The sequence below is a fragment of the Lontra canadensis genome, unplaced genomic scaffold (assembly GCF_010015895.1).
Source record: "Lontra canadensis isolate GAN:19392208 unplaced genomic scaffold, GSC_riverotter_1.0 scaffold73, whole genome shotgun sequence".
NCBI classification, from domain to species: Eukaryota; Metazoa; Chordata; class Mammalia; order Carnivora; family Mustelidae; genus Lontra; species Lontra canadensis.
Genome location: NW_022631067.1, coordinates 2,279,800 through 2,294,821, shown reverse-complemented (window position 1 = coordinate 2,294,821; position 15,022 = coordinate 2,279,800). Strand labels below are relative to the sequence as shown.

The 15,022-nt window shown below is 56.0% G+C and overlaps 2 protein-coding genes and 1 non-coding gene across 6 annotated transcripts in view; 2 read left to right on the top strand and 1 right to left on the bottom strand.

Moving 5' to 3' along the window:
• CARS2 (cysteinyl-tRNA synthetase 2, mitochondrial) overlaps nucleotides 1–2,199 on the bottom strand; it is a 35,666-nt gene extending 33,467 nt beyond the window's left edge. The window contains exons 1-2 of one of the 2 annotated variants that reach the window (XM_032881043.1): nucleotides 1,988–2,199; nucleotides 1,633–1,683 (exon numbers count right to left, since the gene is read on the bottom strand). In XM_032881043.1, the coding sequence (XP_032736934.1) occupies nucleotides 1,633–1,683; nucleotides 1,988–2,199 (263 nt within the window). The remainder of the gene's footprint in view (nucleotides 1–1,632; nucleotides 1,684–1,987) is intronic. The other variant, XM_032881045.1, reaches the window with a different exon arrangement.
• Nucleotides 2,200–5,052: 2,853 nt separating this feature from the next.
• Nucleotides 5,053–5,186, top strand: LOC116881357. The gene has a single exon (XR_004385393.1). It is a non-coding gene; the product is annotated as a U4 spliceosomal RNA (small nuclear RNA).
• A 2,658-nt stretch (nucleotides 5,187–7,844) lies between these two features.
• ING1 (inhibitor of growth family member 1) lies at nucleotides 7,845–14,577 on the top strand. Of its 3 annotated transcripts, none has more exons than XM_032881039.1 (2): nucleotides 7,845–8,064; nucleotides 13,614–14,577. In XM_032881039.1, the coding sequence occupies exons 1-2, from the start codon at nucleotides 7,851–7,853 to the stop codon at nucleotides 14,315–14,317; spliced, it is 918 nt and encodes a 305-aa protein (XP_032736930.1). In that variant the 5' UTR covers nucleotides 7,845–7,850; the 3' UTR covers nucleotides 14,318–14,577. The 3 variants fall into 3 exon arrangements, with proteins under 3 accessions (XP_032736930.1, XP_032736931.1, XP_032736932.1); XM_032881040.1 differs by lacking the exon at nucleotides 7,845–8,064 and adding an exon at nucleotides 8,883–9,201; XM_032881041.1 differs by lacking the exon at nucleotides 7,845–8,064 and adding an exon at nucleotides 10,182–10,384.
• The last annotated feature ends 445 nt before the right edge of the window (nucleotides 14,578–15,022 follow it).

Below are 15,022 nucleotides of genomic sequence, written 5' to 3'. Positions count from 1 at the left end.
GCGCCCCAACTACCTGTCTTTTTAAAATAGAGGCCCGTGTGGTACCTGGGGAGGCGGGCGGGAAGACATGAACCTGGACAGTACGTCAGGACAGATTTCCAGAACTGGAGAGATGTCCTGAGGATCTGGACTTTACCTGAGGAGCAGCGGAGCCGTGTGAAAGCTCCCCTGCCCCTATGAGCTCACGGCTTCTTCTGAATCTTGAGTTTCCCACCACGCAGGAGTGTCCTGAATGACTCCTGAGGAATGGGCTCTATCGTACAGTCCACCTTCCAGAGAGGATAACCAGTTACCTTTGAGGGGGCGGGGGTCGACAGTGAGGAAGGGGACACTCCGGCTAGTGGGGTGATGCCAAGGCGTCTCTGCCTACGACCCGGGAACATTCATTCAAACGCAAGTTCCCGTAGTATCTGTACTCCTCTCTGCACTCGGGAGGGCAGATACCGACTAGAACCAGAGGCCGAAAAGGAGCTGAAAATAAGGAAGCAGGCTTCCCCCAACTGCCCCTTCCTTCAGCAAATCCTCAGTCTTAAAATATATGTAAATGGTTTTAATGGCTAAGGAAGCCTCTCCTGAGTCCTGCAACTCTGGAAAGTCTCAAGGACCTGAGAGCTGTCCCTTTGGAATGACGCCATTGAGGGAGGGACTGCTCCGTCTCCCGAAGGGGGACAGGCCTGACGGGCCACCTGACTGCTCTCAGCAAACCAACCTCACTGCCCTCACAGACTGTACCCACTTGGCTCTATAAAAGACTGCGATTTCTTTCTGTCTTTGCAATCCTTCCCCAACATATTTTACGCTTCAGTAAAGAGGCCAAAATGTCCTTTTTAAAGTTAGTGGTAAGTTGGCCACTGATTCTGTTTTAACAAAACACAAAGAACACGCCAGCCTTCCTGGATGATGCAGGGTTTTGTAAGAAGTGTAATGAGCTAAGGTAGCTTTTGACTTTTAGTCTAATCTGAAACATAACGAGTTTAAGAAATGAACAAGAGAACATACAAAATACTAGGAAAAGTGTCATTTTGACAAAGATGGGAGTCAGTGCAGCGGATCGTGACGCGGTTGAGAAAGCAAGCAGCGGGAGATGGGACACACCGGGCTCTGCTGGTCCCCGAACGTGTGGCTTCGGGAGAGTTATTCATCCCCAGCAACCGCTCAGCCCCCACCACAGCGCACCTCAGGGACTGTGTAACCGCCCTTTACCGGCGTTTCTTCCTAAAATTGTGAGGATTCAAAGAGATGGATACTATTATCAACCCGTCCCCGGGACGAAGAAACCAGGACTCAGAGGAATAAAAGGGCTTGTCTGAGGTTGGAAAGAAAACGCATAGCAGGCGCCAGAAAGAACTTCTCACCGACTCCTGACCTCATGCCACTAAGCCCACCAAGAAGCATGGAACTCCAGAACAGGCCATGTGTCACCGCTTCTCACGGCCCCCCTGTGACACGGGTGGACGTGCTTCCAGTCGAGGAGGAAAACCAAATGGGACAACAGGCCTCCCACAGCACCGGAATGTGCTGAGTTATCCAGTATTCTTAAGTTGCCCCTTGAGAGATGGAAAAAACCTGCAGAGGCTCTTTCTTTCCAAAAACAGCGTCCCCTGAAGTGTGAAAGTCAAATTCTGAACTCACCAAGCATGGCCCAGGTGCGCGTGATCGTAGACAGTCGGCCCACAGCTGTACCTACGAACAAGGTTACAGTCCACCACGTGAACACATTTGCAAGAAGGGACAGCACATTCTCGGTTAGGGTGATCATATAACCATGCCCTTAAAAAAAATCGTCCAGCGGCCACTTTTGGGGAGTCCGTAGCCAAAGCCTGCCCCGTACCCGGGGCAGCATCTCCGCCTGTGCGTCCGCGGGTTCTGTACTTACTGAGTGCCCACCTGAGACCCTTTCAGCGCAGCGCTACCGCCCCGGGAAAGGCCGGGTGCACACCCTCCGCCCCACGTCCCGGCACCCGCTCCCCCAATCCCGGGCGGCTACCAGGAGGCGGCGTCCGCGCTGCTCACGATCAAGGGGTCTTTCCTCCGGGTGAGGCTGTTGTACACCTTGACGCCCGTGTCGTGGCCCGCCGGCTGCAGCCAGCCCTGCCCGCGTGCCCCCGACGCCTCCCGCGTCGGCCCCTGCCCGGCCCCCCGGCCCCACGCGGCCCGCAGGAGCTGTGAGCCCACACCCGCCCCGAGCGTCCGCAGCATGGCGGGCCCGCGAGCAGCCGCAGAGGCTCGCCACGCCCACTCCGGGCGGGGCTCGCCCTGGACCTGCCCACCCGGAAGAGGGCGTCCAGATCCGCCCACTCCGGGCAAGTTCCAGACAACGCCCCGCCCAACCCGGAAAGGGCCTCCTAGGATCTGTCCATCCCAGAACGGCGGACGCCCAGGCCCCGCCCAACCCGGAAGAGGATCTGGTCACGTCACGCCCATCCCGGAAGGGGATCCGATCGGGTCCCCTCATTCCGGAAGGTGACGGACCTGGTCCCTCCAACCTCGGAAGAGGCGGTCGGGAAGCGGCGGCTGTACCTACTACAGCCGGCCGGGGGCCCGCTCGGCTGCGGCCCTGGGGACCGGGGAGAGTTCTGCGCGGCCGGGGCGGGGCGCCCTAGGCGGTAGAGGGAGGTGCTGCTTCTCTCCGCGAGGACGGGGCCTTCTGGTCCTCGGACGTCGTGGGGGTGTGTGTCTGACGCGGGCGAGTCCGGGCGGGTTCCCACCTCCGGCCGGGGAGCGGGAGGCCGCCGACCCCCGGCGCTCACCGTGCGGGCACCCCCACCGGTTCTTCGCCTGCTCGGGAAACGTGTCTCACCCCCGCGCACCCACAGGGCACTTGTGCGTCCCAGCACAGCACCTAAGCTCCCCAGCGCGCACACGGCACGTCCGCACCCCAACACAGTGCACCCCAGTACATACGTCCGCGCCCCAACACAGCACACGTGCACCCCGGTACACACATCCGCACCCCAACACAGCACACGTGCACCCCAGTACACACGTCCGCACCCGACACAGCACACGTGCACCCCAGTACACACATCCGCACCCGACACAGCACGTGCACCCCAGTACACACGTCCGCACCCCGACACAGCACGTGCACCCCGGTACATACGTCCGCACCCCGACACAGCACACGTGCACCCCAGTACACACATCCGCACCCCAACACAGCACGGTACACCCCGGTACATACGTCCGCACCCCAACACAGCACACGTGCAACCCCGGTACACACGTCCGCACCCCAGTACATACGTCCGTACCCCAACACAGCACACGTGCACCCCGGTACACACGTCCGGACCCCGACACAGCACGTGCACCCCAGTACATACGTCCCTACCCCAACACAGCACACGTGCACCCCAGTACATACGTCCGCACCCTACACAGCACACGTGCACCCCAGTACACACATCCGTACCCCAACACAGCACACATGCACCCCGGTACACAGTCCGCGCCCCAACACAGAATGTGCACCCGGGTACGCACGTCCATGCCCCAACACAGCACACGTGCACCCCGATACACAGTCCACACCTCAACACAGCACGTGCACCCCGGTACACACGTCGGTGCCCCAACAGCACACGTGCACCCCAGTACACAGTCCGCAACCCAACACAGCAGTGCACCCTGGTACACACATCCACACCACAACACAGCGAGTCTGCACCCTAACGCAGCACATCTGCACCCCAGTCCACACACAGCACGTGTGCACCCTGACACAGCACGTTCGCTCTCCAGCACGAACCAGGCGCATCTGCCCTCCTAGGCGTGCACAGCACGTCTCCACTTAGCACAAGGCTCACTTGCACCCCAAGACAGCACTGTCTCCGGATGCAAGACCAAAGCTAGGAAACCACCCATTCATCAAGTAGGTGTAATAGAAGTGTCTACTTGGGATTCATTAAGGTTAAACCTTCTATATCATCTCCTCTCTTGAGAACAAAAACAATCCGAATTGCGGTTTCAGTGGGATTTTTAAAGGCGGATTCACTTGAAGTTTCTTTCAAATTATCTTGACAAAAGTGACCCTACTGATATCTTGCAAAACCGTGTTGAAGGAAGGAAAGAAGGAAGGAATGGAGGAAGCTACGTAGGGAGGGTGGGAAGGAGGGAGGGAGGAAGGAAGGAAGGAAGAAGTCCCCTTTATTTTTGCATTCCTTAAAACCTCACGGAGGTTCCTCAGTTCTTTTTTTGTTTGTTTGTTTTGGTCACCCTATTGAAAGGCAAGTGCTTAAGCAGAGACAAACCAGTATGTTCCTAGAACACTTAATTTTTAATTTTTTTCTTTCAAAATCCCTGGAGTCCAATTCTGCAATTCTGTTTCAAGCTAAATTGTAGTCTAATGTAAACTATGTTCTAACACATAAAGCTAAAATGTCAGAACCTATTGTTCAGAAGTAGAATTCTCCATCAGTGCTAAGCACAGGCTCCTGACTACTCAAAGTTCTACTGGAGTATTATCCCTCCTTCACTACCTGTCTGCATCCCGATCTTGGTTAGGTCATAAGTATCTCCTGTGTCTAGTACAATGTATGTACTTCTCACCCCAGTACTTTAGATTGTGAATTCTTTGGAACTCCCTCACTGTTCCAGCACTACATTCAGAAAAGAGCTGCTGAATTAATCTGTGATGAAATCCACCTGTTGTGCAGGACGTGTGCGGACGTGTGGAAGAAAATTTCCGCCTTGGAGAAAGCTCTGGTCCAGATACTAGATGTGCTAGTAAAATAAGCAAATGAACAAAAGGCAATCTGTGTCAACACACAGAATCCAAGGCAAGGGCTAGAAGTTTTGAAAACACATTTAGTAACAGGGAAGACTGAATCCTGCACAGGAATCTGGACAGCTGGCATGCTGGAATTGGCCCTCAAAAATTCACGACTTTTAAATTAACAATGGTATCTTCTGTTTTCAGAAAACCAGTTGTGTAAGGTGTTCAGCCGTCTTTGGCAGCCGTTCTACTTTACTCAATTAAGTCTTTCTGAAATCATCAGACCAGTGACAAACATAACCCTCTACATAATGGTGATTAAAAATAGGATTCCTAGCTTTGCGCAGTGGCAGCATCGTAGCCAATGAGGTTTATCTGAGGAGCGGTATTGCTAATTGAAAAATATGATTCGCTTTGCAGGTTGAATATTAAGGTAAAGTAAAAATGACTGGGAACATTTATTAGCAAATATATTCCCCAAAAGAAAATCCTGTTTCTTTGAAGTGACTCCTCCCCAGTCCAGGCCAAAACAAAGAAGTGTATTAAAATTAATGATTCCAGGGGCGCCTGGGTGGCTCCGTCGCTAAGCGTCTGACTTCAGCTCAGGTCATGATCCCAGAGTCCTGGAATGGAGCCCTGCTCAGCGGGAAGCCTGCTTCTCCCTCTCCCACTGCCCTTGCTTGTGTTCTCTCTCTCTCACTGTCTCTGTCAAATAAATAAATAAAATATTTTAAAAATTAAAAAAAAATAAATAAAACTAATGATTCCAAATTATCTAGTATGCCATTTCCTAGTCCTTAATGACAACAACCAAAAATGCAGTTCTCAGTAATACGTTTTCTTTCAAGGCCAAATCTTGCAAATTCAAAGTAGAGTAGATAAGGTAGCCTACTGTTTAAGGTATTTCAAGTTTGAGGGGCGCCTGGGTGGCTCAGTGGGTTAAACCTCTGCCTTCAGCTCAGGTTGTGATCTCACGGTGATGGGATTGAGCCCCACATCGGGCTCTTTGCTCTGCAGGGAGCCTGCTTCCCTCTCTCTCTGCCTGTCTCTCTGCCTACTTGTGATTTCTGTCTGTCAAATAAATAAATAAAATTTTTTAAAAAAAGCTATTTCAAGTTTGAGGGAAATATGTTAGCATTTATTTTTATTTTTTAAGCACCTCAAAACATAAAATATTTTGTTCACCTCTTATGTTTTACTCCCATGGCTTTGAGTATCACCTGTTAAACTAGAAATATAACTCAGAAAAAAAAATTAGTATCGTTTTTGCAACATGCTCCAAAGAGCAGAACTGAAACAACCAAGGTAATTCAATGTATCTTCAAAATTAAACACTTTTCCTTAGTAATATATTTAAATCGCATGGTCAGTTTTAGCTCTTGGTGTTCTGATCTTGTTCAGAAAACTGTGAAGTCATCGATATGTATTTTAATAACTTTGTAAAGCTAATACATAAAATACCTTCTGACCTCTTAGCCCACAAGGCGAACTGTCTCATACAACGTGAGCGCCTCAGTCACTGCTGCATCCCCAGTCGGTGAGCGGTAGCGAGCACCTGGTAGGCACTCCTGAGCTATTTCCTGTTGAATTAAGACAACCTTTTGTTTCTGTGTCTGTGGAGTCCATGAAAACATGAAAGGAATCATTATTCAGATAGCATCATGATTTTTTTTTTTAAATTTTATTTATTTTTTTGAGAGAGAGACAGTGAGGGACAACAGGAGCGAGGAGAAGGTCAGAGGGAGACGCAGACTCCCAGGGAGCTGGGAGCCTGATGCGGGACTCGATCCCAGGACTCCAGGATCATGACCTGAGCTGAAGGCAGTGGCTTATCCAACTGAGCCAACCAGGCGCCCTAGCATCATGATTTTTTAAAAAGATAACCTAGTTCAAACCGGCTTGATTATGGTTGTTAGGGGTAAGTTCCTTCTAACCTTTATTCTGAAATTCAAACACTACTCCTTCTACAGTCGGTACACGCAAGGGTCCAACGGACCTATGTCTTTCTTGCTCGGGAACTTTACAATTATTTATATGCCCTCGGAGAAAGGGAGATCTTCTTCTTTTCAACTTAGTCTCTGTATTCCGTAGGGTCTCGGTTGCCACAGGGCGCAGTGCGCAAGCATCTCCCGCAGACCCGCGGCCAGTAAGTCGTTGCAGCAGACGAAATGAACTCCACTCAGCCGGGCGCAGACTGCGAGAAGCGCGAGTCGCTAAGTACCACGACCGTCCTCCCGACCTCACAGCGGACGTCCTGCCGCGGGAAGGGCGCGGGGGTCTCATGGGGAAGGCCGGACCGAGCCGCAGGGCGACCGTCGGTCGAACCACCGGTCGCCCTTCGCGTCCGCCGGACCGGGACCCCCCCCCGCTGGAAGACAGAACAGCTCAGCGCCGGGGCCGCCGCCCTCCCGCGTCCGGCCGCCCCGCGCGCCCCCGAGCACCGCCCACCCCGCGGCCGTCGGGTCGGTGGAAGCGCTGCCGGCTCACTCGCAGCCCCTTTACTTCTCTTTAGGGATTGACCTTTTATTTAAAGATTGTACGTAATCTCTGCACTCACGGTGGGGCGGGGCCTCACAACCCGACTCCAGCGGGGGCTCCGCCGGGCCAGCCAGCCAGGGAGCCCCGAACCGACAACTTTAAACACCGGCCACGGCCTGGGGCTCGCAGTCCGCGGACCCGCACCCCGCACGCCCCGGAAACCCGCTCCGCCGGGGCGAAGCAGGCAGGCGCCGCGGAGCCGGCTCCCCCGGCAGAGGCCGCGACAGGACACCCCGACCGACCTCCCGGGGCAAGGGCCTGCGCGAGCAGGACCTCACAGCCGCGCGCCCCGGCCGGCCTGGAGCAGCCCGGGGCGCGCCGGTCCGAACCGAGCAGGCCCGAGCCCGCCGGACAAAGGCGGAGCGGACCACGCCCACGGGGCGGGGCCTCGGCCGGAAGCGGCGGGCCGGTGCGCGGGCCCGTCGCCTAGGCAACGGGAACGTCTGCGCCGGGCTTTTCAGAAAGCCCGAATACGGGAGCTTAGCGCGGGGAGAAAGGCCGTGGGGGAGGGGAAAGGCCGACACGGTATGGGGAGGGGGTCCCGGACCCCAGGGACCGGACGTCTGCCCCACCCTGCTTTGGGGGGGTCTTTAGAATGAGAGTGGATCCTAGGGCAGAGTCGGGAGGGGGTCGGGATGCCCCGCCCTCTGCGGGAGCCCAGTCCGGAAAGCAGCTCCACTCTCGGGCCCCTTTGTCTGCGAGCCGCTCTGAACCCGGCTCCGGCCGGCAACACAAAGGGAAGGCGGTGAGGACCGCGCAGGCGCGCGAGCCGCTGAGGTTGCTGGGAGCGGTGGTCCGGCCGCCTAATGGTAGGTCTCCTCCCTCCCCGGCGGGTGGCCGCCCTGGCCATGCAAGTGCGCATGCGCCACCACTTCCGCGCCGCACGGCCCGTCCCCTCTCCCCCCCACCCGCCCCCCTTAGGACGCGGGTTTCTCGTAGTCGGAGCCTGGGAGGAGTTATCCGTACTCGCCCCGCCTCCTCTTCATCTTGATTGGCCGGCTGAGGTGAGGGCGGCAAGCGGATTGGGTCTCGGTGTTGCCAGTCTCTTTCGGGCCTTACTTATGCCCCGCTCTGCGGCGGGACTCTGGAGAGTGAGGGACTGGGAGTTCTTAGGGAGGTAGCGCCTCGGGTGAGCGATGGCCTCGGCGGCGGCCGTCCCATGCCTGAGTTGGTTCCCACCGGGTCTTCGGCAGGGCCGGCTGCTCCCCACGTTCCCGGATGGTCCTGCATTCCCGCCCGACAGGCTCTGCTTCCTAGTGCGAAACTCTTAGTAAAGTTCGCGCTTCGCCTGCCGCCCCTGTCCCCGCGACCCCTCCCCAGCCAAAGTGACAGACAAAGCCACACCCCCGCGCTGCCCGGCCGGTGAGGGGCGTGATGAGGCGGGGGCGGGGCCCGCGGGGAGGGGGCGGTGGGGGGGCGGAGCGCATGCGCGGTGCGGGGGGCCGAATGTTTCCCAAGTGTTTGAAACTGGTATTTGGGTTCTCCACGTTGGACAAGTGCGGCGCGGCGGGCGGCGCGCGCCCCTTCCCGCGCTCGCTCGGCCCCGGCCCCGGCCCTTGCGCCGGGGTGCGCGCCCGCACGCGCCGCCCGCGCCCGCCCCGCGCCCGAGGCCGCCGAGCGCCGGCCGGGCCCGCCAGGCGCCGGGTCCCCGGGCCCAGGCGGCGCGGCTCGCAGATGTAGCGGCGCGGGGCCGGCCGGAGGGGGGGCGCCGGCGGGCGGGAGCTTTGCATTTTGCAGCGCTGGGCTCCGAGGGGGCGGGGGCTGGAGGAAGCGGAAAGCCGCGCCGAGTCGCCGGGGACCTCGGTGAACCATGTTGAGCCCTGCCAACGGGGAGCAGGTCCACCTGGTGAACTACGTGGAGGACTACCTGGACTCCATCGAGTCTCTGCCTTTCGACCTGCAGAGAAGCGTCTCGCTGATGCGGGAGATCGACGCGAAATACCAAGGTACGGCGGGAGGGATGGGCGGGGGCGGCCGCTCCATCCCCGCCGGTCGCGGCGCGCCGCCGGGCCGCGGGGCCGTCCTGTTCCTCGCCCGGAGGAGCCGCGGGCCCGCGGCGGCGGCCCTGGCCGGGCAGGAACAAAAGGTCTGGAGCGTCTTTGATTCGCCAAGGTCCTTGTGCACGAAGCCCGGACACGGAGGAGGAAGGAGGAACGGGAGGTCTCCATGCCAGGCTGCGCGAGCAAAGCGCTCTTTGTAGTGAAGTGACGAGGCGGGGTGCTGCGGGGGAGGGGGCTCAGGGGGCGCAGGCTAGGGCGCCGAGGGAGGGATGTGCCGCGGTCGCTGGGGCTGAGGGGCGCAGCGACGGGGCTGCGCGCAGGGCTGCTGGGAGGGCGCTGCGGGCGGCGGGTCCCCGGCTCTGCTCGCCATCCCCGGAGCCACCCCCACCCAGTCCCGAATCTGAGTGTTATATAAAGTCCGGGGTCGACACTCCGCGCCGTGCGGCCTGGGTCGCCGCCGCCCCCGCCCGACCCCCCCGGCCTCCCGTGGAGCTGGACAGCGAGTGAGGGGCGGCGCGGCCGGGTGTAGTTCGCCGAGGGCGAGGGCTTTATTCCGTGCGTGCGGCGGGGAAGGGGAGGGCAGGGCAGGGGAAGGAGAATGGGTCGGGGAGTCGCCCATCTGCTGTGCTCTGGGGCTTGGGCAAAGCTTGTCGGCTCGCAGAGGAACATGGCAGGGAAGAGGACCTGTGGGTCGTTCTCTGCAGCCCCGGCTGCCCAGAGTTCCGGAGAGAGGCGGAGGGTTCGTATCCGCTGGGAATTGTTGGCTGTTGGGGAAACTTTCCTGCCAGGCCAGGCACGGCGCAGGGGGCTGTGTACGGGACGCGGATCGTCGCTCGGAGTTTACTAATGTTTACAGGGCTGCGCAGCAGGGAAACGGAAGCGGGGGGAGGTGGGAAGCGGCCGCACGCCCCGAGCGCACGGAGAGACCCCGCGGCATGGCGCCCCTGCGCGCTCTAGCCGAGCCGGGGCTTCGCAGCGACTTTTATAGGGGTCTTATTAGCATATTGCGAACGTCCCGCTGTGGCCTCCTTGTGATTGGTCTCGGCGTCCCCCATGGAATGTCCTTATCAGTCCGCTGCTGAGCTATTGGCTGCTGAGCCGGATGAGGGTGGGCTTTGCGCAGTGACTGGCACGGGTCTCGTTTCCGCTGCCTCCTTGTTTCTCTGGAGGGGCGGGGAGGAGGAGGAGGAGGTCGAGTTGATTTGAATGTCTTTGGGTCGCCCGGCCTCCGGCCTCGGATTGGCCGTTGGCGCTGAAGGGGCGGGACGTGGTCGGTGATCCTGGGCTGTGATTGGCGTCCCGCTTGGCCTCCGCCCTACGGCCCGGCGAGCCCCAGAGGCGGTGGCTCTCGGGGCGGGGCGCGACGCTCGCCGGCCGCCTCTCCATTGGCTGAGGGCCCGGCCCCGCCCCTCTCCTTCAGGGGCCAGAGCCCGGTCACTTCCGGCCGCGGAGCCTTGGCTGCACCCGCGGCCGAAGCGAGCGTGGCGAGCGTTGGTTCCGGAGCTGCGGAGGACGCGGCTCAGGCCGCACGGACCGGCAGGCGGTCCGGCCGATGGCCCGTGGGTGCGGCCGCGCGGAGCGGGGCAAGCCTGAGTGGCCCCGGGCGGGTGCCTGGTGGGGACGAGCGGGCCCCGAGGGCGCCGAGCCGGGCGGCGACTCGGCGGAGCGAAGATGGGAGGACTCGTGTCGCCGGCGCCGCTGGTGAGCGCCCTGGGGAGTGTGTCGGCACCGGCAGCGCCCCGCACGGCTGCTCTAGCGCCCCGCGCGGTGACTGCGTTGCTGCTTCGGGGCCGGCGGCCCCCGCTGCGGAGCTCCCGCTGCGGCGCCGACGGCCGGCCGGGGAGCTGCGGGGACTCTCGCGGGCAGGTGCGCACCCACCGCTTCGGTGCCCGCGACCTGTGCTGGAGGCCGGCCGTGGCCAGCGGCCTTTCCTCAGTGTGCGCCGGTCGGAGATGGCTCGGAAAGACGAGGTCAGTGCACCACGTTAGATGGCACTCAGGTGGAGCTCGCGTGGCCGCGTCCAGTCCCGCCTGCGGTGTTTCAGGCGTTGCTAGGGCGTACCCGCCCCCCACGGCATCGCGTCCTGGCGAGCGTCCGTGCAGCCTTCGTGGACAGGGCGAGTACGTGTCTAGCAGGTGGACGGGTCAGATGAGTTTTGCCGGAGGCTCGTTTCGTGGCGGCCGCGGCTTCCCTGCAGGGACAGTGGTGTGGAGCATTTTCAGAAGAAGGTCGGCGGCCGCGGAGCTGAGGGAGCCGGAGGCGTTCCTGGTGCGCCGGCAGGACACCCGCCTGTTAGACAGGCGGGGCTGGCTCCGCGCGGCGGTGGCTCTGTTGACACTGGACTTCGCGCGGGGCGTCTAAGAGATACATGCCGCTGTGCAGGTAACGGAAGTACTCCTTGGTGACTTCGTGCAGGGACTTCCGTCTCTTCCACATGCGGGGCTTCACGGGGCTGTAAGCCGGCTCGTGCTGTAAAAACCGGTTACTGAATTCGCGGTAACAGCAACTTTTTTTCTGTGAAAGGCTAGCATTGGCTTTACAGATTTGGTTACCAGTTAAACCAAATAATAGCTTTGTAATATGCAATTAACTCAGGAATAAATCGCAGAAACTCCTATTTTAACGTCTATGAAAAACAGAGCTTAGATAAGTTGAGCCTGTTTATTTTCAGAATTAATTACTCCCAGACACGGGGACTATGGCATTCCTCCTTTCTGGGGGTGGTAGATGGTCTACAGTGTTCTCCTAGGAAGTATCTTCAGAGCCGTCTTCAGTTTAAGAATATAGCCTGGAAAATAATACATACATTTAGGTAACCTTCAGTGTTGGTCTGTGTTCATGTGTTTATTCCAGTGTTAGGTTTATGCCTTGTAACTATCTAAAGATAAGATCTGGAAGGGATGAGGGTTACATTTTATACATCCTGCCTCCCACACTTCCTTGCTGGAGAATAGAATTGCCTAATTTTAAGAGACTGCAAATGGTTTCAGGAGAAAAATCTGATACTATTTATTCATTTCTTTTTTTTTAGTAATCTCTACACCAAACTCTTGGCACTCAAACCCAGAACCCCAAGAACAAGAGGTGCATGATTTTCTGTCTGAGGCCGGCAGGCGCCCTGATACTGTTTAGATTTGTTACTCCTTGGGGAAAATAACTCTGGAAATTTCTGTTTATATTTAAGTAGTTTTTTGGCAAGAATATTTATTTTCCTTGTTTCAATCAAGATTATTTAACAACTTTTATATCTTTAGAAATTGCCCAATTATATTCTGCTTTAAAGATTTTATTTATTTATTTGATAGAGAGAGATCACAAGCAGGCAGAGAGACAGAGGTGGGGGAAGCAGGCTCCCCACCAAGCAGAGAGCCCTATCCGGGGCTGGATCCCAGGACCCCGAGATCACCACCTGAGCTGAAGGCAAGAGGCCCAACCCACTGAACCACCCACAGGCCCCCTAATTACACTTTCCAAATTACATTTTTAAATCATACACACTTTTTTGTTTTAAGATTTTATTTTTAACTAATCTCTACACTCAGTGTGGGGCTTGAACTCAAAACCCAAGATCAGGAGTCACATGTTCTACCGACTGAGCCAGTCAGGTGCCCCCCTGTACGAAGTTTAAATTTAGTACTGAGGGTTTTTTAGTTTTGGTTATGTCTTAAAATCTGTTGATTTTTACAGATGTGACTATGTATTGTCCTAACCAGTAAATGCAAGAGCAAAATTTGACCCCTTTGTTTAAAGGCAAAGCTAGCTTATCTGACTTAAGTTGTGATAAACCAGTTTTGTTTTTAGTAATATAGAGGAGCAAGGTGAGACGACAGTGATGTGACTGACAGACGGAGGCCCTGGGTCACTAGGTGCTATTTACACACATTCTCTGATTTCATGCAGTATTCTAGACATTGGTGCATTAAAATAAAAGGAATAAAGTCTTTAAGTTAGAAGAATATTTGAGTAAAAACTGGAAATATAGGACATAAACCACTTAGTTTTATAGAAAGGAAAAGTTTGGGTAGCAGCACTCCACCTAATTTAAACTTCTCCCCTCAGTTGCTGACCCTGACAGTAATGTTACCCATGCTTTTGAGTGCACGGAGTCCCCTGGGGGCTCTGAGGGGCACTTTGCCAAATGGGAACTGTGTTGGTAATTGTGTTTAGTTCCAGGAATTTTTTCCAGTGGGGGCAAATAAGTCGCTTGAAAGGCCTGTACGTTATAGGATCTTCATACTAGGAAATCTTCCATTGATGATTTCTGTCCTTCGCAATGACTTTTTTATAGACTAGAGAATTTAAATAAAAAGCTCTGTAGTGTTTATAGATTGGGCGTAATGCTTATTTTTCCTTTGCAGAAATCCTGAAGGAACTGGATGAGTATTATGAGAAATTCAAACGCGAGACAGACGGCGTCCAGAAAAGGAGAGTGTTGCATTGCATTCAGAGAGCCCTGATTCGGAGCCAGGAGCTGGGCGACGAGAAGATCCAGATCGTGAGTCAGATGGTGGAGCTGGTGGAGAACCGGACCAGGCAGGTGGACAGTCATGTGGAGCTCTTTGAGGCCCATCAGGAGGTCAATGACACCACTGGCCACAGCGGCAAAGCCGGCCAGGATAAGTCCAAGAGTGAGACAATCACGCAGGCGGAGAAGACCAATAATAAGCGGTCTCGGCGACAGCGCAACAACGAGAACCGAGAGAATGCGGCCAATAATCACGACCACGATGACATCACCTCCGGAACGCCTAAGGAGAAGAAAGCAAAAGCCTCCAAGAAGAAGAAACGCTCCAAGGCCAAAGCCGAGCGGGAAGCGTCCCCTGCGGACCTTCCCATTGACCCGAACGAGCCGACGTACTGTCTGTGCAATCAGGTCTCCTATGGAGAAATGATCGGCTGTGACAATGACGAGTGCCCCATTGAATGGTTCCATTTCTCCTGCGTGGGGCTGAATCACAAACCCAAGGGCAAGTGGTACTGTCCCAAGTGTCGAGGAGAGAACGAGAAGACCATGGACAAGGCCCTGGAGAAATCCAAAAAGGAGCGGGCGCACAGCAGGTAGTAGGCGGAGCCCGCGCAGCGGCGAGGACAGCGGCCGGCCGGTGTATTTATTACGTCGCCACCTGTGCTGAGGCGCAAGGACTGTACATTGTATATTTTTCAAGAATGTTAGAAAAGGAGCCATTCCTTTTGCAGGGATGGCGGTGATTCTCTGCCTTTTGTTTTCATTGGTACACACGTGTAACAAGAAAGTGGTCTGTGGATCAACATTTTAGAAACTACAAATATAGGTTTGAATTAAACACTCAAGTGAGTCTCAGACTGATTTGTTTTGCTTTTGTTTTTGTTCTGCTGGGGCGGGGGTGACTTGGAAGGTATGTGACGCGTTTCCTGCAGAAAGAGTTTCATTTAGCATCATTAGCATTCTTTTAATAAAAATAATGGTATTGCTTCATGAGCACGTCTTTAAATATTAGCCAGATTGCCAGAGTCATAGCCTATAGCACATGTGTTTCTTGCCACGATCACGTATAGCCATATAACAATCCCACATAAAGGTTTAAAGTTTGCAGGTTAGCTTTTTAGACAGGTGAATGCTAAAGTTTTACGTGACAAACATTTTCTATTACTGGCCTGTTCCACAAATGGCCTTTTTTAAATGACTGGGGACAGTTTTAATTAAACTGCATGGAGGTGGTTTAGTCGTGGAACTTCAGAGCACGCCCTTTTGCTGTCACACATCTCCATGTGGCTCCATGCTTCATTC